General features: G+C 39.1%; 1 protein-coding gene across 3 annotated transcripts in view; it reads left to right on the top strand.

Moving 5' to 3' along the window:
• Positions 1 to 24,247, top strand: part of gosr1 (golgi SNAP receptor complex member 1) — a 105,983-nt gene that overhangs the window by 5,928 nt on the left and 75,808 nt on the right. For 2 of the 3 annotated variants that reach the window (XM_068008278.1, XM_068008280.1), the window contains exons 2-6: positions 5,434 to 5,554; positions 10,613 to 10,700; positions 13,597 to 13,704; positions 18,987 to 19,078; positions 19,767 to 19,841. In XM_068008278.1, coding sequence (XP_067864379.1) covers positions 5,434 to 5,554; positions 10,613 to 10,700; positions 13,597 to 13,704; positions 18,987 to 19,078; positions 19,767 to 19,841 — 484 coding nt within the window. The remainder of the gene's footprint in view (positions 1 to 5,433; positions 5,555 to 10,612; positions 10,701 to 13,596; positions 13,705 to 18,986; positions 19,079 to 19,766; positions 19,842 to 24,247) is intronic. The other variant, XM_068008279.1, reaches the window with a different exon arrangement.

Below are 24,247 nucleotides of genomic sequence, written 5' to 3'. Positions count from 1 at the left end.
TCAAAAACAAGGGGTTGCCGATACAATATTTAAATGTAAGAGATTTAGAACAGAGGGCAGGAGAAGCTTCTTTGCATAACTGTGAGGGTTACTGGTTGAGACAGAAACTATGTCAACTTTCAATATTAGATTGGATAGGTGGGTGAAGGAAAAGGGGTTGAAGGGATCCGGGAACCAGGTGGGCAAATGTAATTAGAATTATTTGCTCACATGGAGGGTAAATGCTGACATGGTTGGGCCAAATAGCTTGTTTCCATGTTGTCACCTCTATGTACAAAGAAACCATCTGAGGTTTGAAAGAGCTATTTCACAGCAAGGCTATGGATGCAATGAGGGAACAAACCAGTCTCCTTTTGCTTCCGCTTGAGAATTCAAAATTAACCATTGTGTGGCGAGCACATTTTGGCTTTTTAGCCAAAAAGAAGTGAGCATATGCATATTAACAGAAGTCAAAAAGACATACACCATATACCCACATGTGCCCTCCACTACACCCCTAGAGTATTGGTATAACATTAAAGTATCTTGGTTTGTAGGATTTATTTTTCCTTTATTGATATTCTAGTGAAGCCGCTAGAATGTGTGGGAGCTACAAAAATGTATTTTGCGTCTGGGGCAATAACTAGTGTCCATGATTTGTGTAGAGGCCTTGATGTCTGTTCCCTTTCCACTGAATCACCTTGCATGTACAATATTTTTTCACCTGGAGTATATGCATTTAATGCAAGGAAACCTTGTACTCCATGTGAATATGTCATAAAATATTCGTGAACAGTAGTAGCCAAGGTTAAGTTATGCCACTTTTACTCTTATTATACTCGTGTCCAGCTGATTCATTGGTTACATGTCACTTTTATTTACTGGATTTTATACATACATAGAAGTAACAACATGGAAGCAGGCCACTCGGCCCAACCAGTCTGTGTCAGTGTTTACTCTCCACAATGTAATATAATAATGCTCAAATGTAATAAGTTACTACATTTATCTAGCCCCTTGATTCTTTTTGAAAATGGAATATTTTGTGAAGCATCTGTAGATCTAACTTACAAACTTGATTTCGACCATTTAACAGGAATCTCACCAAATTTTATCAAGGATTCCTGATAGGTACTGGTGTGTTTTTTCTAAATTTAGACTATGTCCATAAAGAATGAATTATCTCCCCAGAACCATAATAGTTCTTTACAGTTTTCCTGTTACCAGACAGGTTATTGAATATGCACCTTTATAAATTGTCACCTCGCTAACTCAGAAGTGGTCTGTTTCATTTTATGAGCTTTCCATTTATCAGCCTGTGGATTGCTTTTGAAAGGACACATCAGTGAACCTGTGCAGTGATATTTCACAGCAATATTCAAAATTTTTCACATTTTGAGAAGCAATTTTCATGGAGCGCAATCAATGGGCAGCCTTCCCTGTGTAAAGTTGTAAATAGTAATGCTATTTCTTTTCCAAGGTTACCAGAGCTTGACTTTTTTTTCCTGTTACATTTTGTACTGCCGCACCTGTTTGCAACCTTGTAAATCTTATCAAATATCGTGTTAAAATAAGGGCAGATAGAACATGTTGTGTCCATCCTCGTACAACTTAGCCTATACATAAAAGCTGCTGGGTTGCTGGATGAAATACAAGTAAATGACTTAGTTGATCTCTGAAACTGGAGTATATGATGCAGTTCAAGACAATGTATAACCCCAGTATATTTCAGTAGAAACAGCAAATACTGGAAATACCCAGCATATCTGTCAGCATCTGAAAATACAGTGGATAGATTCCATCAAGTGGTCCATGGAATGCATACCAGTAGAGTTCACAAGGTGTGTTTTCTTGTTTAATGCCATGCAGTAGCTGTCTTGGTGGATATTAGTAGATGAGAGATTTCTGTGATTTGTCAAAGGGTTCTAACCTAAAACAATATCCTATCTCTTTAGTTACTGGTGGACCTGCTGTGTACATTCTGTATAAAATAGGGGTGCTGTGTGTAGAATTAGTTGTGTCTGCCATAATAATCTTTTGATGATTATGGTTCTGCCAACATGCAAGGATGGCTGTGATAAAAGGCTTCTTTTGAAATGATTGGAGGGAGCATTGATACAGGATTATTTTTGTTTGTTATCATGGAATAAAGCAGTCATTGAATATAGGAGAAACCATAGGTTGGAGTGCATTACAGGTAGTAGTGAATTGAAGAGTTGAGATGATGCCTTAAGCTCTGAGAGTATTGTCTGAACCAGGACTTGTATGCTTTAAACTTACTCCAACAGGTGGTCAATGTAATGCATAGAAGTGGAGTTCATGAAGGTGTGTTTATACTGATATGTGCAGGTTTTCTTGTTTAATGTTATGCTGTGGATGTCTTGCTGCATATTAGTAGATGAAAAATTTCCGCGATTTGAACTGCAATGCAGTACTGTTATGAGCTGTATGTCAATATTAAATCATGAGGGGAAATTGAGAACAGTCTGATTGTTCTTTAGAACCCCATTATAAGGGTTAAGTGTACAGGGATTTACTGTAGTAGATAATGTAGTTTCAGAAATCATTTTTTAAAAAGCAGTTCAGGTAATGGTGCTACAAAGTACTATTTAACTGAATGACAGGACGTGAATTTGTAACCATGATCCCTCACACAGTGAATTACCAATCTCAGTCATAGCATGGAACGGAGAGGATAGCTAAGGTATTTCCCTCCTGGCATGGAGGAGAAACTGACTCACCTGGGTTACCGTTGCACATCACCAAATGTGTGGTGTAGAATCAAGTGGTTTCAGCAGAGATCAGTCAGCAGAGATCAGTCACCTTACTTACCTTTTGGTTGGGAAATGGTATCTGGGCACAAGAAAACAAAAATGATTTGAAAGATGGAAAGGAGGCGGCAGAAGAAGCAAAGTCTGAATGCAATATGAAGAGTCGTGCACAAAAGATATGAAAATGTGAATTGGAAATTATGAATCTATTGTAAGTTCTATTAAAAATATTTTATTTGACTTTCAGAATGAATATTAACAGGATCCAGTAACCTGAATAAAGATAGATTAAGAACCAATAAAGAAAAAAAAATCCCCGTCATGGAATTCAGGGACATGCTGTGATTCTTCCTCTTCCATCTATGGTTATTTTTCTCACTCCTGTTTCTGGCTTAAAAACTATGTTGCTATAACAATATGGCACTTAATCAGATGCAATCAACCAAAGTCCATGGTCATTTAGCTTCTTTAGAATGTCATTAGAAGGATATTGATACCAGAAGAGCTTTTTAATTATTTGTCCTAATATGCAACAATAAATATTCCATCTTTTAAGTCTTGATTGACTCCACTGCACTCACTGTGCTGCTAAAATGGCTGTGCCTCCTGATTGCACTCTATCTTCCTAGACGGTGGCTTTCTCTGCACTGGGGAGGGGGAGGGAGATGCCAGTTCAGTTCCCATCAATGTAAGGTTTAATGCAGGGGGGAAAATATCAGCCAGCACATTCATATTCTCTTAACATGTCACTTGCAATGGCATTTCCTGCACTACTTAATTCATCATCTAGAACCTGCAGTGTCAAAAATCATCATTCAGTATAGTGAAGTCCTTCTCTGGTAAGAACACACCTTCAGTATTGTGTCCACTTCTGGTCAACAAGGCACAAGGGTGGCATGCAAGTGTCGGAGGCAGTACAGAGAAGAGCCACAAGGCTGATCTCGAGTCTTAAGAGATAGGAACATAGGAACCATAGATCCAAGTTATGAGGAAAGACTGAAGAAAATGACTGTTTAGTCTTGAAAAGAAGGTGTCCAAGAGGTGATTGCAAGAGAGGTATAAAAGATTTTAAACAGAATGAGAAAGATAAATCTGAAAATTACTTCATTAAATTTGGAGTAGGAGAAGGGGACACAGAACGTGTCCGCCTTGGCTCAGTGGCAGCACTCTTGCCTCTGAGTCAGAAGTTTGTGGGTTGAAGTCCCACTCTAGAGACTTGAACACATAATCTAGGCTAACATTCCAGTGCTGCACTGTCAGAGGTGCCGTCTTTACAATGAGATGTTAAATCGAGGCCCCACCTGCCCCCTCAGGTGGATGTAAAAGATCCCATGACACTATTGGAAGAGCAGGGGAGTCTCCCAGTGCCTTGGTAACATTTATCCCTCAACCAACATCAGGTTATCTGGTCATTTATCTCATTGTTGTTTGTGGGACTTGCTGTGTGCAAATTGGCTGTTGTGTTGTGGGCTTGAACCCACAAACTTCTGACTCAGAGGCAAGAGTGCTGCCACTGAGCTGAGACTGACACTTCAGAAGTACTTTATTGATTGTGAAGTACATTGGGGAAAGGTGCTATATAAATACAAGTTCTTTGTTCACACAAAGAATAATCAACATGTGGAATGGACTGCTGGAAAGAGTAATGGAGGCAAAAGTCCTGGAATCATTAAGAACCATTTAGATGCTGCAGTGGAGTGGGGTACTTCAGGGGCATTCTGGAGGGATGAGCTACAGTTAGTTGAATGTAAAAACTGTTATGATCTTTGTGATTGGTAGCATAAAGAGAAAACTGAAGAGGTGTGAAGTGTGAAACCTAAACCCAGCCCTGTGATGCATACGGCTTATTGTTTCTTCCCCCCCCCCCCCTCCTAAAATAAATACTCTGTAGTTAGGGCCCTCGTAACTTTGCTGCATCTCAAGGCCTATTTCTATAGCAGCCCCAACCAAATTTTGTGGCATAATGATGTAGATTCTGTAGCAAATCTGCCCAGGGTTTGGAGTCAACTCAATGTATTTTTGAAGTGCTGTACAGAAACCATGCTAAACTGGTGGCCTTTGTTTAGAAAAGCTGTGTATTTTAAACTTTTTAAGAGCATTTTACTGTGCTTAATCTCTCAGACCTCATGCACTGTTTACCGAAATAGCTGGCATATAACACAGACTCAGCTCTTCACTTAGAGAGCTAAGATGATGAAGTGCTAAATGTGGTAGGTAACAAATACCCAGTGTTGTGAATTGGAATGATTTTAGTTCTTTAAACTTTAATCCCCTAGTTGATTTGCAGTTTGTTAGCCCCATACATTTTACACCTTGGCATACTTATCTGATAAACTGGACTGGAGTTTCTGTAAAGCAGAGTGATTAAAGTACTGAGACCATTGCGGTTACATAATTCTCATGCATTTCACACCTTGCACACTTCAGCTGCAGAAGAAATATGCAAATCATGAAATGCTTGGGGGTTGAGAAACTGCAAATGAACGGGGATTGGAAAATTGGTTTGATTTAGCACCATTCTGACTCCAGGCATTGGTTCCATTACAATCACTGAGGATATTCATGGGGAGAACTTACCCACAATTATAAAGTCTAATGCATTGTCCTATTTGCCAATATGTCCTTTTTTTCTTGTTTAGATAAAAATTGCTTTTCTTTTCTTTTGGTTTGTTTGCATATATAGACCTGCGGAAGCAGGCTCGGCAACTGGAGAACGAACTCGATTTGAAATTGGTATCCTTCAGCAAACTCTGCACAAGTTATAGTGGTGCCACTACACGAGATGGGCGACGCGACAGGTATAGGTACTACACAGCAATCTTTTTGTGTTTCTTTTTACTGCTCTTCCCTCTCCCCTCCCTTTCTTGAGCTCTCAAAAAAATCTTCGTTTTGCAAACTATTGGAGATATTAATGGATTTTCTAAATTATAACTAACTTAATTTAAAAAATTTAGCAATTGCACTCTGATGTCTGGAACCTAATTTTAAGGTTCTTGATGAATTTCTATTAATTATTACAAACCATTGACTGAAAAGAAGCAGCACTTGAGAAAAAATATAGGAACATGGAAATGTATTTTCTGTTCTATAAGAAGTATATTACCTAATATGTTAAAATATTAACAAATTTTAACAAACTTGTTACAACTACTTTTGGACTTCCAAATGTTCTCTGTTACAATGGTCCGTTCTGGTCACAATTGAGTCACAGATAGAGAATAGCAAGATTTGCATCTTTGTGTGATTTGACCTTTTGGCTTAAGATTTCTAACATGAGGTGCCCAAGTTCAAATTCACAGTATCTCTGAGAACTATATTGAGCATGTCTTCTATCACGGTGCAACTATCTAACTATCTGTTCACCTATAGAGCTACATTACCACAAATTCTGCTTTTACATACCAGGTGCTAACACCCACTGAAAGATACTTAAAATTAACTTGCCCTCGAAAACAAAAACAATTGCCTTTCCTCCCTTCAGGAGTAGGAAACGTGCATTATTTTTTCCCCTCCTCTCTACCCATGGAGAAATGAGCCAATTGTAGTGCCTCTAATATGGTCATAAATGAAATTAGTTGGCCTAACACAGGTCAGGGATTGAATCTGAGTCCTTCCTGGTTGCTCAGCTAGTCATTGCCTTAACCAGCTAATCCATCCGGGAAACATGTAAAGATTTATTTTTAAGTGCGTTTTTAGTTCCTGCTTTCAGCACTTAACTTAGGCCAATTGATTCTGTCTCAGCATGTAGGGAATACCATGAGTTGCTGGACTAGGAGTATTTTATTGGGAGAAAGATTATCGTGGCATATTAACTTTATTCAGTGATTATTTGATCCTAATCGTACAGCACAGCTTGAATCAAATATAGCAGTGCTGCATCTTTTGATTCACTGTGACCATAAGTTGGTCTCATTGGTCCTTGCCGAAACTGTTATGTAAAATTCTATCACTAGATTGTATCCAATTGTTATGTCCTTATTTTCTACATTAGGTATTGAACCTATTTTCTACCACTTAATACTGGATTTTTTTCCAGCCCTTCCTATTGTACACACGAAATTAGTGAATGAATTAAAATTAGGGATTGCATTGTGAAGTCAGGGAATGTGGCGCTGCTGTCAGTAGTCATTAGAGGTACATTTGACGATGAAAGTGATACTTGTGTAGCTTGTTACCAGCTTATACTGCCAATTTTGGTCTGTTTCTTTAGTTGCCTCACTAATGATAAAGATGATCAGTAAGTTATTACAGTGCATTCTAATTCATAGTACAGACCAATGCGCTTTAAAAACAATCAGATGCAAGCAAGTTTGATGTACACACGCATTCATTCCTGTGAAATAAAATGTCCAATTTCTTTCCCTAGCTGTAGTGATGTATGGTAACTTGGCAGCCTGTGGCTCTGCTTCTCAACCAATAACTTGGAGAGGTTTAGGAAGAGAGTTGCAGAGGGCAGTGGCATCATCACTGGAAGATTGGCCTCCAGTGGTAGAGTGGAGAAACGGAATGAGCACGTTCAGAATCAGAGGAGATTAGGGTTGGAAATGTGATGAATGTTTGTAGAAGATTCCTAAGTTGGGTGGCAACTTTTACTGATTCCAGTAAAATGGTACATTGCAAAACACGAACCGTAGAATTCTCCTACTCCCACAAATTTTCTCCCCTTTCTCCTCCTGTTCTTTCAAAGCCAGTGACTCATTCATGCTGATGTGCAGTTTCACAGGCACCAGCAGTCCTATCCTGTCTGAGTGGCCAACAGTGGTTGTTTGGCATTTCAACCACCAGTGTCATCACACCCTCACCCTCTCTTTCCAGCAGGCCTTATTGAATCAGGGACCAAGACTTTGACTCCCCACTCCCAGCCTGGGACTCGGGCGAAATATAGCACTTTCTCAGCTTCAACTACTGGGATAAGCTAACTCAATACAAACCAGGGATCAAGCCTGCATTGGTACTATATTGGTTGGTGCATTTACCCACTCAGTCACAAGTGTTGGATTATATTTTTAAAGTAGTAGATGGTTCACAACACTCCATTTCAAAATTCATTGTAAACTCCTTTGTCAACCTTTCATGGAATATCCCATTATAGAATTGTCCGCATTTACCTGTTGCGCCTGTAAGTGGCACTGTGATTGGGGTTTTCTATATACGACTTTGCTAATGTTAGTAACATCATAATGCCTTATCTCAGAGACAAATCTGGGCAAACAGTGAAGAGGTTCCATTATTTGAAGTTTGAAAAGGCCACAATTTAAAAACAACAGTAAGGTACCTACCTGTCTTTTTCATTTCTGAACAGACACCATTTTGCCCACAAACAGGAGATATTACATGTAGTCTCCAGAAAATGCCAACATTTGCTACTGTACATCTGTCAGCCCCTGTGGTTTCAGTTCTGCTGGCCTGAGCAAATGAATTGCATTGAAAAATCAGTAACCTGGTTAGCAGATCGACTTGTTCGCATTTTCAAGATACATTTTTTGTGTGGTTTTTAACAAATATATTAACATTCACTTACATAGTCATAGAAGTTCGCAGCACAGAAAGTGGTCCATTACACCTGTGCTGGCTCTTGGAAAGAGTTATCCATATAGTTCCATTCCTCTGCCCTTTCACCGTATCCTTTTTATTTTTTTTCTTTTGAAAAATGTATATAACATGGTTTTTTGTAATTGTTTTCCTTTTTGATGTAATTAAAAAGACACTCGATTCCCGGATAATTGAGTATAGCAAAAGAGTGGGAGATGTAGGTTGGTAAGATCTCCAGATAATTTTGCACTTCAATTAACTTTACCTTGTCTGTGTGTGTTGAAAAGTTTCAGTAAGGCACCATGTCAATGTAAAGTAATGCTTCACATGCAATATTTTTTTGCTTCAAGACTTTTTAAAATAAAAATTGTAATAAATATTTGCATTTGTTCTACCCCTTAGAATGACTGATACAGAACAGAAAAGTATTAGTTGCATTGAATAGGAAAATAGTAGTGTCTGCTTAACTATAACTTCAGAATATATTAGAAATTTCTCGCTACACTGACATTAAAGTTTTTCTTTAACTATAGGCATGTTGAAATTTTATATACGTTAGGGCACTTTGTTCAGTTTTATTTAAGATCTTCATTAGCTGTAACAAAATTCAAATATCAGCTCAAGTAGGCATCCCAGTTCATAAACTAAACTTTTGACAGCTGCATTTTAAATATTTGACGTTTATACTGTATCATGTATGTATACGTCAGTTGAAGGGACAGTGCTTACAAAGATAAATCTCTGCCCATACTGCAGTCAGATATCCTGAAGTTTCTGTAGAGGGAGCTATAGGCCAGCATTTATTGTCCACCCCTAGTTGCCCTTGTGAAGGTGGTGGTGGTGAGCCATCTTTTAGAATTTTTAGTGAAGGTACTGCCATAATGCTGTTAGTTAGGAAGTTCCAGGATTTTGACCCAGCGACAATGAAGGAACGATGATATATGTTCAAATCGGGATGGTGTGTGACTTGGAAGAGAACTTGTAAGTGATGGTGTTCCCATGCACCTGCTGCCCTTGTCCTTCTAGGTGGTGGGGGTTGTGGGTTTGGGAGATGCTGCCAAAGAAATCCTGGCAAGTTGCCGCCTTGCGTTCTATAGATAGTACACAGTGCAGCCGTAGTATGCCGGTGGTGAAGGGAGTGGATGTTCAAGCTGGTGAATGGGGTGCCAATCAAGTGGGCTGTTTTGTCCTGGATGGTGTCAAGCTTCTTGAGTATTGTTACCGCTGTACCCATCCAGGCAAGTGGAGAATATTCCATCTCACTCCTGATTTGTGCCTTGTAGGTGTTGGAGAGGCTTTTGGGAGTCAGGAAGTGAGCCACTCGCTGCAGAATACTCAGCTTCTACCCTACTCTAGTAGCCATGGCATTTATGTGGCTGGTCCAGTTCAGCCTCTGGTCAATGGTAATCCCCAGGAAGTTGATGGAGGGGGAATTCGGTGATGGTGATGCCATTGCAAGTTAAGGGGAGGTGGTTAGGCTCTCTCTTGTATGTGTGTGTATACATATGTGTATACATCTATATGGCTTTATAATATAGAACATGTGGCAAGTGCCTTCTCATTGATACTTGAAGTTCAGTTCTTTTAACTAAAATTTCTGAGTGATACCAGGTACTATTAAAATGAACCTATTTCAAGCTTAACTTGCAAAATGTCAAGCTATTTTACAAGCTGTTCAATCAATGTGTATGAAGGTACCTGCATTAATTGAAGGAATGATTGATTGCTTCTTAGGAAGCCTCCAGTTGGCCATAAATGGTTCTTCACAGAATAAATGTGTGCTGCTTAAGTATTTTGAAATTTAAGTTATACTTATCAAAAGCAGATCCATCCTTAACAGCTCTTGTTTCTTTGCACTGGAGGTAGAAAAGGCTAGGCTCGTTTTTCCTTAATTAAGCCAAAATGAGTTTCTCATAAGTTATAAAGTTAGGAAAAAAAACATTGATTTTCAAAACATAGAAAAATTGTGCAGGTGATGAATATTTCCTAAAGCCAAGTCTTTTAAATCTTTTAAGAGTAGGCTTAACCACATTTTTGATCAACTCAACACTATATTTTTTCTGACAGTTGAACTTATTTCATTAATATCCTTAAATAGAATAAATATTTCATCCAAAAAGTCTTTAAAACTAATAAATGATGTATAGACTCAAAATTCCACCTATTCAACGCACTTCATTTTCTGTGTCAACAAAATTATTTTTGCTCTTCGTTTATTTGGGTGAATTAATGAAATTAGTAGTTTAATGGCACTGTGAAGAAATTTCTACACGGTCCTACTTTTTCCTTGTATTATTGTGCTAGTTTTGTTTTTCTTTCCGCCTTTCTAGTTCTGATACAACGCCTCTTCTGAATGGATCGAGCCAAGACAGGATGTTTGAGACAATGGCTGTGGAAATAGAACAGCTGCTAGCCAAGGTGAACTTGAACCTCCAGTCAAATATTGGTATAATGATAGCATGTTATGAATAGTTCCAGTCTCTAGAGCATTGTAATGCCAATTTTTATGGGACTACTTATTGGTACTGTTCCATCTTACTCAAACTTCAACTCATCCAGAACTCCATGCCTATATCCTATTCTCTACTAAACCCTCCTTATATATCTCTTTATTGTAGCAACGTTCACTGGATCACTTTCCTTCCTTTCCCCCCCCCCCCCTCCTCAGAAAGCAATGACTTCAAAATTCTCATCCTCCTCAAACAAAGGGAGATAGGAATTGCTAGATGGAAAAAGACCAAGCAAAGGTCCATCTAGTTCGTCTTCTACCATGCTGGTAGTCACATGATACAACAATAATGGAGCTGTTGACATCTTTTGAGTCTTGACTAGTGCGTGTGCATGTGTGTGTGTCACCCATCCCACTGTGCCACCAACTACACCCTGCACTCTGAAACAATTTCCCCAAACTGCTCTGCCTTGCTTTATCTCTCCGCATCTTCAAAAGCCTCCTCAAAATCTATGCTCTCCTCTGGTCACCTCCCTTAACATTTTTCCCAATTCTTGCTCACTGTTTTGATTTTTCTATCCTTTCCCCTCCCCCTTGTTAAGCACCTTGGGTTTTGTCATTGCATCAGAGGTGCTATATATGTGGAGGTTGTTTCTTATACAATGTTGGGAATGCTTACAGACCACTTTTCCCCACTCACCCGCTGCTCCATATGTCTTTAGACCTCCCATCACAACCTGCCAACAGAAGTGCATAAATAATGAACCCTGACAAAGAACATTTGTGAATTAACGGTATACTATTTAAGGTGAAGCATGTGACTTTTACTTTGCTATTGCTCTCCTCTACAGTCAAATTTCAGATCGAAAAAAGAAAATATACAGAATAGTGCAGAAATACTTCAATAGTTAAACTTGAGAATGTTATAGCAAAAATAATTCAAAAATAATTTTTAAATGCATTACATGAAATCTGTAATTCCCAGTGTTGCTTGTTGTATTGTTGCACAGCCCTCATGTGATGCTAGAATTGATTACTAGCAATGAGATGATTGAAACAGCTAAACTACAGTCTAGGCTGTACACGTGTGCTTCTCCAGGGCCCCTGCAGTGTTGAAACATTCCAAGATCCAAATCCAGCTATCAATGTACTAGCTGTATCACTGTGCACTGCCATGTTTCTCCTCTGTGATGTGCCATCAAGGTTCTCTAGCATGAAAAAAAATTCTTAACTCCTAGTTATCCATTGCATAAACATAAGATCTGTACATTGTACTTTGCCATTTGAGTGTTATGCATTTGAGGGCTTTTTTAGGCTGCATGTAGTGAGACCACTATTCCTGACCAGAATGGAGACAATTGGGTAATTCCCCCGTCAATCAGGCCTGGAGACTGCATTGTTGTAAGTGACTGGGATTGATTTTACGCACATAATTTGTATTATGTAACAATCCTCCACTCTGCCTTTTGCTGGAGAAAAAAATCAATTTGTATTGTGTAAAATAAGTACCATATAACATTAGGGTAGTGCACTATCAGCTATTTAAATTCCCTTTGAGTAACTTGTAGTTATAACAAAATGTTTTCTCCTCTTAACTTTTTTTTAAAATGAGGGAGAAAGGTCAAAGCTTGCCTGTTCAGTTGTAATGATGTGAGTAAGTGATATAAAACAAACTACATGGTTTAGAACATTTCTGAAGATGCATCGCTGTACAGATTTTCTTTACATTTTTTCTGTTTCCTCCCCCGCCGCCCCCACCCCCCAATTCATCACCCAAAATGCTATTGTCCTTAATTGGCACCATGCATCTTCATTCCAGTGTGAAGGGTTCCACGTGATAAATATATCTGGTCCATTTTCGCATGAATCTTTATTGTTTCAGGTGCTGAGCAGAGACCTGAGACTTTAGCAGAATTTTACAGATGTAAAGAAAGGTTGTCAGTCTCCCTGTTAAAAATCAAACTGTTACAAAGAATTAGAGAACAATTTGTGTTTATATAGCACCTTAACATATCTCTCAAAAACAGCCCAATACACTTAAGATACAATGAAATTGCTTTTATGCAAACATAGCAGCCATTTTATGCATAGCAATAGCCCACAAACAATAATGAGAATGGTGACCAGTTAATCTGTTTTTGTTGATGATGAGAGGAGAATTTCCTGCTCTTTGAATACTTTCATGGGATATTGACCAACAGGCAGATGCATTTCATTTTCACATCTCCTCCCTGCACCTCTGACAATACAGCACTCTGTGTATTGAAGTATCAGAATAGTTTTGTGTGCTGAAGTTCTGGAGCAGGTCGTTAATCCTTGTCATTGGGAGTTAACTGGGAGAAGTTGTTGAAGCTGATTGGGAGTGAGTTGAATTCACTTCCATAGTGTGCTGTAATGTTTTCTCCTGGTTTACACAATGACCATGGAAAAGAAGGACTCACAGTGACACTCTGAGCTGACCATAAGGAGATGTCCACGAGTGGCCCAGGGATGATTACACCATGATTTTATTTTCCTGTACCCCACTGAGAGGTGATGAGCCTTTCCTCAACCCATCCCCACATCAATGTGGCTGCAGTAGGAATTCACCTTCACACCTGAATTTGCAAAGTTGAATATTCTATGTTAATTCATATCTGTCTACTGACATTAGCAGAGAAGTTGGAGGTATGTTACTTGTCTGTATTCTTAGCAAGAGGAAAAGTGCACCAAGTGTGGTGCCTAAAAAGGAGGGAAAATGAAAACAAAAATTGAAAAGAAAGATGTACTGTTGTGGAATTCTGTGCCAAAGTGCTAGTATAGCTAGCACTGCCTTTATTTATTGTGATTACATGTTTCAATGTTCTATTCATTTTTTGCCTCTAGCTCACAGGAGTAAATGACAAAATGGCAGAATACACTTCAACCCCTGGCGTTACATCATTGAATGCAGCACTCATGCACACATTACAACGGCACAGAGATATTTTACAGGTAAAAAGTGTCTCCATTAAATTGCAATCCGGTCTTAATGTGAAAATACAAGTATTTCATTGTTGGAGCATCTCAGGATATGGGAAAAATATGGATACATTTGTTTTTCTCCTCCAATTTTTTCCTCTCTGAAAGGGAGGTACTGGGAGGCAACCATGCCCGTACAGCTACCCTTCTTGGGGTAGCTGTACGGGCATGGTTGCCTCCCAGTACTTCCCCTGAATAGCTGTTATTCATGTGACTCTTGACAGCCAGTATTGGCAGGCTATTCAACGATTAGTCTTGGGGGAAAGGTGGGGTGAATTATAGCTGAGTCTGTCTCACCTGTTCATGCATACTTCAATCAGGCATCCTGGATAATCTACCCCTCCTTAAGCCAAGGTCATTGGGGCCAATTGTATCAAGGCTTATCATCAGCACATACTGGGGATACAATTTGAGACATTCCTAGTCTGTATGCCTCAGCTACTCGGATAAATTGGGTAAGAATTTGGGAGAACCTGGACGAAGTTTGAGGGGGGAAAAAAACACCGTTCTGTTTCAGATTATGTAAATTTGAGCCCTATAATAAAATTCACAACAATTTTAGGGAAAAATGGATCTTCTGGATCTCAAAATGAGATCTGGAGGCACAAATAGTGTAGTAAATGAACAGGAAAGTGAGTACTAAAATTTGATTGAACAAAGAAGGGGGTTTAAAGAAGATGATGCATTTAGCATGAACGGTGAGATAGATTTAAGGTTTGGGGAATGGGTTAAGGATTTATGAGTCATGCTTGGGAGGATACTGTTTATTAATAGAGGAATTAACTACTACGTAGATGTTAATCCTTCAGTGATAAGCTGACTGCTATGTTACTGAGCATTACGTTTCAATATGGTGACAAGGATAATCAAATAGTCACTGTACATATAACAGGTTTTATATCACCATTAATCAACATTTTGCTGCTGAAAAATTGTTCCACTAGTGAACATTATCAGCTTGCAAATGTCCACTATAGCAAGAGGAGCTGTTAATTTGAAATTTGATTACTTGAAGCCTATAAAGGAAGGGAGGAAGAGATCTAGCTTTAAGGCAGTCTTTGAGTTCAAAATATGAAAAGTTTTGAGTCTTGTTGGATTCATTTGAGCATCGTTTTACATGTGAAATTATACCAAATCAATGTACAAGTTTGTTTCAACTTTTTGGTACCATTAGTTCAAAAATGTTTGAATACGTTAAATTATTATTGAGTTTCCTCTGTGTATTTGAGTGTTTTCACTGTATTTTTCATTTTACCTGCTATGACAAAATACTGCATTAGTTTATTAAATAGATCTAGGTAATCCTAGGTATCATCATACTTCATTTTATGATACAATTACTACATTTTGAGGGAAGTTGCAAACACCAAATGCATATGCTGGCAGTGCAGCTTCTGAATATATTGTCTCTGTCTCTGTGAATTAAAATCGAAGTGATAGGAGAAACCATCAATTTCCATCTAAATAAATTTGCTAAGTGACAGAGCTGAAAGTGCAGTTATAATATAGAAAGATTAGATCATCGCTGTACATAAATGAAGATAAATTACATGAAGTGAAGATTTGATGCAACACTGTAAACTGTTAATTGAGTGATAAATATCCTCAAGTTATAGGTTGGATGTACAGATGTCAACCTCAGCAAAAAGTGAAAGGTAACTGAAACCTGCTGAATAATAGCTTCCCAAGAAAAGGACGTTTTGGATTTTAAATAGGCACTGTTGTGAGAATACAGTGGTAACCTATTAAAAGGTAGTTGAAAGTAATATCCTCATCCTTTCATAGAACCTTGCACCATACATTCATCATAAATTCAATTTTACAAAATGGCAGCTCCACAATAAAATACTTCAGGTGATTCTTTTCTCTTGGGAACCATATTAAAATTAATGAAGGTATCCTGAAATTCTGTTAACTTCATAGTGAAAGGTAATGTTTTTTTTGCGTACTGTGTATGATAAAGTTGAAGTAAACAGTACGTTAAAATATATTTTAACTGGTTTGGTTTATGAGGCAAATACATTGCTAAAATACATTTAACAAATACATTGTTAAAATATTAAACTTTCCTAATTTCAAAATATTGTGAAATGTTAAAGATAAATATTACTTTGCGCTAGGGAACTATAGTGTCGAAAATTCAATCCTTTATTCTCCTTTCTGTGAGGAGAAATTCAAAAATGTTACTCAGCAACAACAACTTGCGCTTATATAATGCCTTTAACGTAGTAAAGCGTCTCAAGGTGCTTCACAGGAGCATTATCAAACAAAATTTGACACCGAGCCACATAAGAAGATATTAGGACATGAAGCTTGGTCGAAGAGGTAGGTTTTAAGGAGCATCTTAAAGGAGGAGAGAAAGGTGGAGAGGTTTAGGGAAGGAATTCCAGAGCTTAGGGCCTAAGCAGCTAAAGGCATGGCCGCCAATGGTGGAGCGCTGAAAATCAGCGATGCGCAAGATGAATTGGATGAGCGCAGAGATTTCAGTGGATTGTAGGGCTGGAGGAGGTTACAGAGATAGGGAGGGACGAGGCCCTTTGGAAATTGACTGGAGACCAGCTGCATTTGCTCTTGCAGCCAGAAGAGAAGCAGTTTACTGATGTGTGGTGCCCCATCAGCTTGCAGATCTGTTTGTGACGAAATTTGTTTGATAATTTCGGAAGTTCTGGGATGTACATCTAGACTGGGAAGGATCCTGATGTGAAAAACGTCACTGGACCCACAACATACATCACTGACTTCCAGCAATGAGACCTGATGCCTCTGATATCCCGCAAGTTGCCAGTGAGTTATGGTCTACTGATAATTCAAAATTTTTTGATGCTGAAAAAGTTTGAATTGTCCAGTAATTATAATTAAGCAATGAAAATAACACAGGAAAGTGGGAATACAGAGCTTAACATTACCTAAACATTTTCTTATCCGTAGTATAGTAGTCCAAGCATTGACTATAAGTACTTCAGATATGAACACATTTATTGGTCATTAGCAGTTTGTAGAACATCTTTTACTGTAAAAAGAGAACAAGTGGCAGTGCTTTGTGTTGGAAACCAACTAAGGACTGAACCAGTGGGCTTTCTCATTGACCGGACTTGAAAATGGAGAAGAAATGTGAGATTCATTTTGAATTTAACAACTTGCAAGTCTTGATAGGTTACATACAAACATTTGAGGCTTGGTTCCAGTCAGTGCTTTGCCCTATCCAAGGCAGCTGTTTGGTGGTTCGAATCAAATCCCCAGTGTGGCTTAGGTAATTGTAATTTTTGGAGTGAGTAATAATATTGGCTTGTTTTAGCCTTTTGTATCCAGTGTCGTATAACATTTGATTTTCTTAATTCAAACACAAAAATAGTGCAATAGCACCATCAATTTTTGAATTTCATACTCGATAAGAAATCACAATGTCTATGACTTGTACATAATTAAGAACTGTATACTTTGGCCAACAAATATTGCTGTTGATTCATTTTGTGGTGAAGAGGTAAATTGAACTATAAAATTGTCAATCCAGATCAAAACAACTGCATAACCATGTTTCTGTTAACTTGGGACTTGTGGTTTCAGTATTGTAGATTTTAAGTTCACACAACTTTTACATGATCACAGTGGACTTTGTGCAACCTCCAGAAATGGAATTATGTCATATTGAACTGAATCAGTTTGTATTGGAATTGTGTACCTGGTCAGTCTACTGTGTAGATTCCTCAGGAACAACTAATAGATTTAATACACTTTTCTTTTTAATACTTATAAGGGTTAATGGGATTTAAAATTGCTAAGTCACCAGAGCCAGATGGCCTACCCCCAAAATATTAAGAATTGTGAGGAGATTTTTGAAAACAGGAATTGTACCAAAGGACTGGATGGTGGCAAACTGGATAGAGGAGTGGGTCTAATTGGAAAACTCTCTCAAAGAGTCAGCTGATGGAAGATTATTTCCACTGGTCGGTGAATTGTTAAGAAGGATTTGTACTATAAGCATTGGCTATGATCTTTGCATCTAATACATATGCCTTCCATATTTGGATCCATTGCAGGGTTCCTTTCAAATATTCTTAACTCCAGAGAATCATAATTATCATCTTTTCACAAGACTACCAAGGATCCATTTTGTCTTACCTCAGCTCTTGTTTCCAAAAGTATCTTGTGAAAATTATGCAAATCAATTTTATGCAGGTGCTGAATACTGTACATAGAGCATTTCCATTGTCCAAATGTTCTGCTCTCTGAAAATGGCTTGCCTTTTAGTGAGTTGGTTCTGAATTTATTAAATTGACTAGGCTATGACATTAATTACTGCAAAAGGAGCAGCTGCTTTCAGTTTTGTCTTTGTTATTACATAAGTCCAACGTTAACTGCAAATCAGTAGAGTTTTATGCTACTGCAGTCCCTTTGCTAATTTTTTTGTCAGATTGGAATATAATATCAGATGGTACTGGAACCTAGAATTTTAAGTAGGCCTTATTTTTATAGCCTCATTATAATGTTACAGTACAGTTGCCCGTGCCAGCTGTGATTTCGGCAGCAGAGGTATAATCAAAGTCATGTGGCTTCATCTGTATGCGCTAAACAACCTGAAGATGATTCCATCCCACCCCCCTCCTCTTCCCCTCCACCACCCTCCCCCCCCCCCCCCCCCCACTGACCGCATCAGTACTGCTGCCATTTGCAGCTGTAGACATGTCAGCCGAGATGGGGCACAGGGAACGATCACCACCCTAAATGGGTGGGCCCGATGCGCGTGTGATATTGGGCCTCGGGCCTTGTTATCATTGAGGCGGCAAGCTGCGGACACCAAATGGGTGTCCCCAGGCACTCGCCAGCGAAGAGGAAACTAGCTGGACTGGCTGCTTTCAGGGCAACTCGATGTTGCTGAGAGGGGGACGTCAAACAGGTATTAGGCCCCTTATTTGAAAATGCAAAGGGACTAATGCCATGTTCTGAATGCCGATTTAATTTTTGCTTACACCAATATGGTGGGCGGTGCACTTCTGGTTCATAATGAGTGCGCACTTCCTGCCCGCCATATTGGAATCTTTGAAGGCCGTTCAGCATCCGAAAAACGGGCGCTGCACAGTCAAATTTCTAGGCCACTGAGTGCTGGGCCCACTCATGAAAGTTAGTGATGGGTATTTTCCAATTCCTAATGTATGTAAGGTGTCTCACAGGAGGTGTGGTATAAGAGGAAATGTAGTTGCATGGATAGATAGCTAGTTGTTCTAATAGTTTAATAGTTTTAATTTGTTTTTCCACAGGATTATACACATGAGTTTAATAAAACCAAAGCAAATTTTATCGCCATCCGAGAACGAGAAGACTTGTTGGGATCAGTTCGGAAAGATATTGAGTAAGCGATTGTTGTTTAGAACTGTCATATATAAAACAAATTGCATGTAGTTTGTTACTTTAGACATATGGTGCCAAACCATAGCACTGATATAGGCTCATTGGATCCAAACTAACAAATTGTGCTGGTGAGTCATTTGAAATATGTATTGGCCAAACAGATTAATTTTTTGTGTATTTTATAATTGTGCTAACAACCCTTTCAGCAAGCACAACACTCAAATAACATTACATGACTTTGATAATTCACATCTGTTTCATTTTCGTTGCTCAATTTATTTTCTATTTTGTTTTAGTGAGTCTGAAATTAACATGCAATTTAGTAAAACAAAACTAATTGCCCACACTACAGAGACCTATCCATGGTTAAAGTAAATGCATTAAATATAAAATTACTTGTGTTTTCAAGTGCCAAAATATCCGCTGACGTAGAACAGTAAGCCCAGGCAAAAATATTGAACTATCTTAGTGGTTTTTGTAGTTTACTTCATTAAAATATATTAAAGTGTTGACAGACTAAATTTACAGTATGATAGATACTGTAGTCTGTTGCAAAGTTGAGAAGTAGAATTGAGCTTGGTATGTAAAAATTTAACAGCTGTGACAAATGTGTGTGCCTGTGGAAGCAAAGTAATACTTTATATCATTTACCTTGACAGTTTAATAAAGTCTTCATATTTCTGCTTCAGATCTTACAAAAGTGGGTCAGGTGTTAACAACAGAAGGACAGAACTGTTCTTAAAAGAACATGAGCATCTTCGAAAGTAAGTTCATTTCCCTGTGTTTTTCACTGGCTATTGTGCTACGTTTTGATCTGTAAGATCAAGGTGAAGATTGAAGGAGGGCAATATATGAACCAAAGCATAGTTAGAAATGAAATTCTGTAGAGGAGAATGGTAATTACACGATAGTAATCTAATCAAGGAGTTCAGATGATGTCATAAACTACGAAAAAAAAGCTTGAATGCTTTGTGACCCCCAAAATTAAAGGACAGCCTTTACACCACTCATTATTGTGATGATGATAATATCTAGAGCTGTTTCTGTTCACTTTGGATGCCATTAGTGACCATAGGATCCTTTTGTAAGTGAGGATGCGCATACAAGTGGATTAATGATTGTGCTGTTATTGCAATGTGTTACTAAGAAAATTCTATGTTCCGTATATAAGTTTGTTTGTATTTTGTTAAAAGGTAGAAACACAAGGAGGGGTTGATAGGCTATCTGAAATAAACTGGGAGAGTTGTGGCTCAGAACACACTCTCAACATGTTTAGTTCTTATTATAAGAAATTTCCAATGAGTTTCTGTTTTTGCTGGTAGGGCATGGTTGATAGTGATTTTATGACCAAATCCCATGGTCTTGGTAATTTTATTCAGGTGTATGATACTGGGAAGTAGCATAATTTATGTCTTTTTATAAAAATTGCAGCAAGTGGCACAAGGCCAATAGCCTTCCACTTTTCCCAGTGGCCAGTTTTAGGTCACCATGATGTATTGATTTTTTTTTCTTTTGTAAGTTGCAGACATCATAATTGTGGCTATATTTATGGTGGAAGTAGAATTAATGCAAATTCATTAATTTGCGTGTTTGGTGAATGTTGGCAGTTTCAAATGCATGTTAAGAAAGATTTAAAAATACCAGCTTTTTGTCATGCACAACAAAAGTTTAGTGCAAACACGATTTATGCTTAAACCTAAAAATAGGGCCCAAAATGTGCAATTACGGTTCTGAGAATGAATGAAGCTCACTAAGAAGGAATATTATTTTGAAAGCAATGAATGGGACAGTTTGGTGTTCTCTTGAAACTATTTCAATGTGTATAAATCATTCCTAATTTTTCATTTAATTAGTTAGTAGTCTGGAGACTTGCACGGAGAGTCTAAAATTTGGACATTTTGTTACTACACTGATACTTGGATATGTGGAACTGTCATCTTTTTAAGAAAGTTCGTTGTCTGGCTGTGAGGACTCTTATTATATTTCATACTGTTCATGCCACTTTGTATGATGCCATTAATGTGTTTTATAGTGAAGTTCGGCAGTTGTATAGTTATTTTGTTAAGTGGACAGGTTGGATTACTACTTGATTATATTTAAAAACTGACATTTAAAAGCTGGGGGAAATTTTACAATTTTCTTTTGCAAATTGCACAGAAATGTGCAGTGACCTCTTCATTAATGAGCACTCAGAAGAAAAAATATAATTACATTACATTAGTCAACAGCATTATACTTAATGGAGGAAACCTTCAAATGTTTTTCAGATAAAGTGTTGATTTCTGGAACTTTCATGGTATTAGACTAAGACTTAATATTAAGATGTTTTTTTTAAAAAAAAGCTATGAAACTTAGAGAAGTAAGTTACCTTTGATGTGAAGTAGAATGTTATGCCGGGGTAGAAATGCTCGTCCACAGTTTCGATGCATATTCCTGTGTTGGGTGAAAAATATGCTGCAGCACAAAAACTTGAAAGCATTTGGTGTAATTTATTCACAGTGATAACAGGCTGACTGATTGCCAAGTGCATTCAAGCCTGCAGCTTTCAGATTTGAGATTGTTAGGGTGTTTTTTTTTTATTCGTTCATGGGATGTGGGCGTCGCTGGCGAGGCCAGCATTTATTGCCCATCCCTAATTGCCCTTGAGAAGATGGTGGTGAGCCGCCTTCTTGAACCACTGCAGTCCGTGTGATGAAGGTTCTCCCACAGTGCTGTTAGGAAGGGAGTTCCAGGATTTTGACCCAGCGACGATGAAGGAACGGCGATATATTTCCAAGTCGGGATGGTGTGTGACTTGGAGGGGAACGTGCAGGTGGTGTTGTTCCCATGTGCCTGCTGCCCTTGTCCTTCTAGGTGGTAGAGGTCGCGGGTTTGGGAGGTATTGTCGAAGAAGCCTTGGCGAGTTGCTGCAGTGCATCCTGGGGATGGTACACACTGCAGTGAAGGGAGTGAATGTTTAGGGTGGTGGATGGGGTGCCAATCAAGCAGGCTGCTTTGTCCTGGATGGTGTCGAGCTTCTTGAGTGTTGTTGGAGCTGCACTCATCCAAGCAAGTGGAGAGTATTCCATCACGCTCCTGAATAGTGCCTTGTAGATGGTGGAAAGGCTTTGGGGAGTCAGGAGGTGAGTCACTCACCGCAGAATACCCAGCCTCTGACCTGCTCTTGTAGCCACAGTATTTGTGGCTGGTCCAGTTAAGTTTCTGGTCAATGGTGACCCCCAGGATGTTGATGGTGGGGGATTCGGCGATGGTAATGTCGTTGAATGTCAAGGGGAGGTGGTTAGACTCTCTCTTGTTGGAGATGGTCATTTTGTAGCAGGAAGAGGAGTGAGGGTGAGATTCGGTCCAGGATTTGAGTATATGAGGGTGAAGATAGAGGTGAGGCAGTTGTGGAGGAGATGGGCAGAGTTGTCTGTGTTGTCATGGATGGTAGGCAAGAAGAGGAGGAGGTTAGAATTAGAGAGTGCTTGAAAGTGAGTTGGGGTAATTTTCTTTTCATGGGGTGAAACATGACAGTGGAGATATTTAGGACAGGAGGAAATGAGCCTCGTCAGTGATTAGAATCACGGAGGTCTCAAGGCCACGTGATGATATGGTTGCTTGTGGGTGGAGAAAATCACTTTGGGGGGGAGTAAAGCATGGCAAGATGAGGGAGGCTGAGGCGTGGAGATTAAAGTCACTAAAGAAGAGAAGTTGTTTAGTACATAGATCACACATGGTAAAACCTCAGGTACCATTATTGATGACTCGGCTCTCGTCAACCATCAGCTCGTCTGAGATTGGAGGATCTTTCAGTGAGGAAGGTGCTAAAGAACATAAGGGGATGGTAGAGGTGAATCTTTGAAGGTGGGCAGTATAGGGCGAAATCATAGAATGGCTGCAGCTCGGAAGGGGGCCATTCGGTCCATCGAACCTGTGCTGGCTCTCTGCAAGAGCAATCCAGCTAGTCCCACTCCCCCACTCTTTCCCCATAGCCCTGCAAATTTTTTCCCTTCAAGTACTCATCCAATTCCCTTTTGAAAGCCACGATTGAATCTGCCTCCACCACCCCCTCTAGCAGTGCATTCCAGATCATAACCACTCGCTGCATAAGAGAGTTTTTCCCATGTCACCTTTGGTTCTTTTGCCAATCACCTTAAATCTGTGTCCACTGGTTCTTGGCCTTTCTGTCTGGACCCCTCATGATTTTGAACAACTCTATCAAATCTCCTCTCAACCTTCTCTGCTCTAAGGAGAACAACCCCAGGTTCTCCAATCTATCCACGTAACAGAAGTCCTTCATCCCTGGAACCATTCTAGTAAATCTTTTCTGCACCCTCTCAAAGGCCTTCACATTCTTCCTAAAGTGCGGTGCCCAGAATTGGACACAATACTCCAGTTGTGGCCGAACCAGTGTTTTATAAAGATTCATCATAACTTCCTTGCCTTTGTACTCTATGCCTCTATTTATAAAGCCCAGGATCCCTTATGCTTTTTTAACCACTTTCTCAACCTGTCCTGCCACCTTCAACGATTTGTGCACATACCCCCAGGTCTCCCTGCTCCTGCACCCCCTTTAGAATTGTACCCTTTAGCTTATATTGCCTGTCCTCGTTCTTCCTACCAAAATATCACTTAGCACTTCTCTGCGTTAAATTTCATCTGCCACATGTCTGCCCATTCCACCAGCCTGTCTATGTCCTCTTGAAGTCTATCACTGTCCTCCTCACTGTTTACTACACTTCCAAGTTTTGTGTCATCTGCAAATTTTGAAATTGTGCCCTGTACACCCAAGCCCAAGTCATTAATATACATCAAGAAAAGTAGTGTTCCTTGTACCCACCCCTGGGAAACACCTCTGTATACCTTCCTCCAGTCTGAAAAACAACCGTTCACCGCTAGCCAATTTTGTATCCATGCCACCACTGCCCCTTTTATTCCATGGGCTTCAACTTTGCTGACAAGCCTATAATGTATCACTTTATCAAACTCCTTTTGGAAGTCCATTTATACCACATCAATCGCATTGCCCACATCAACCCTTTCTGTTGCCTCATCAAAAAACTCAATCAAGTTAGTCAAACACGATTTGCCTTTAACAAATCCATGCTGGCTTTCCTTAATTAATCCACACTTGTCCAAGTGACTGTTAACTTTGTCCCAGATTATTGTTACTAAAAGTTTCCCCGCC

The sequence above is a fragment of the Heptranchias perlo genome, chromosome 28 (genome assembly GCF_035084215.1).
Source record: "Heptranchias perlo isolate sHepPer1 chromosome 28, sHepPer1.hap1, whole genome shotgun sequence".
In the NCBI taxonomy this organism is placed as follows: Eukaryota; Metazoa; Chordata; class Chondrichthyes; order Hexanchiformes; family Hexanchidae; genus Heptranchias; species Heptranchias perlo.
The sequence above is the reverse complement of the archived record's forward strand: the minus strand, read 5'-3'. Positions and strand labels throughout refer to the sequence as shown.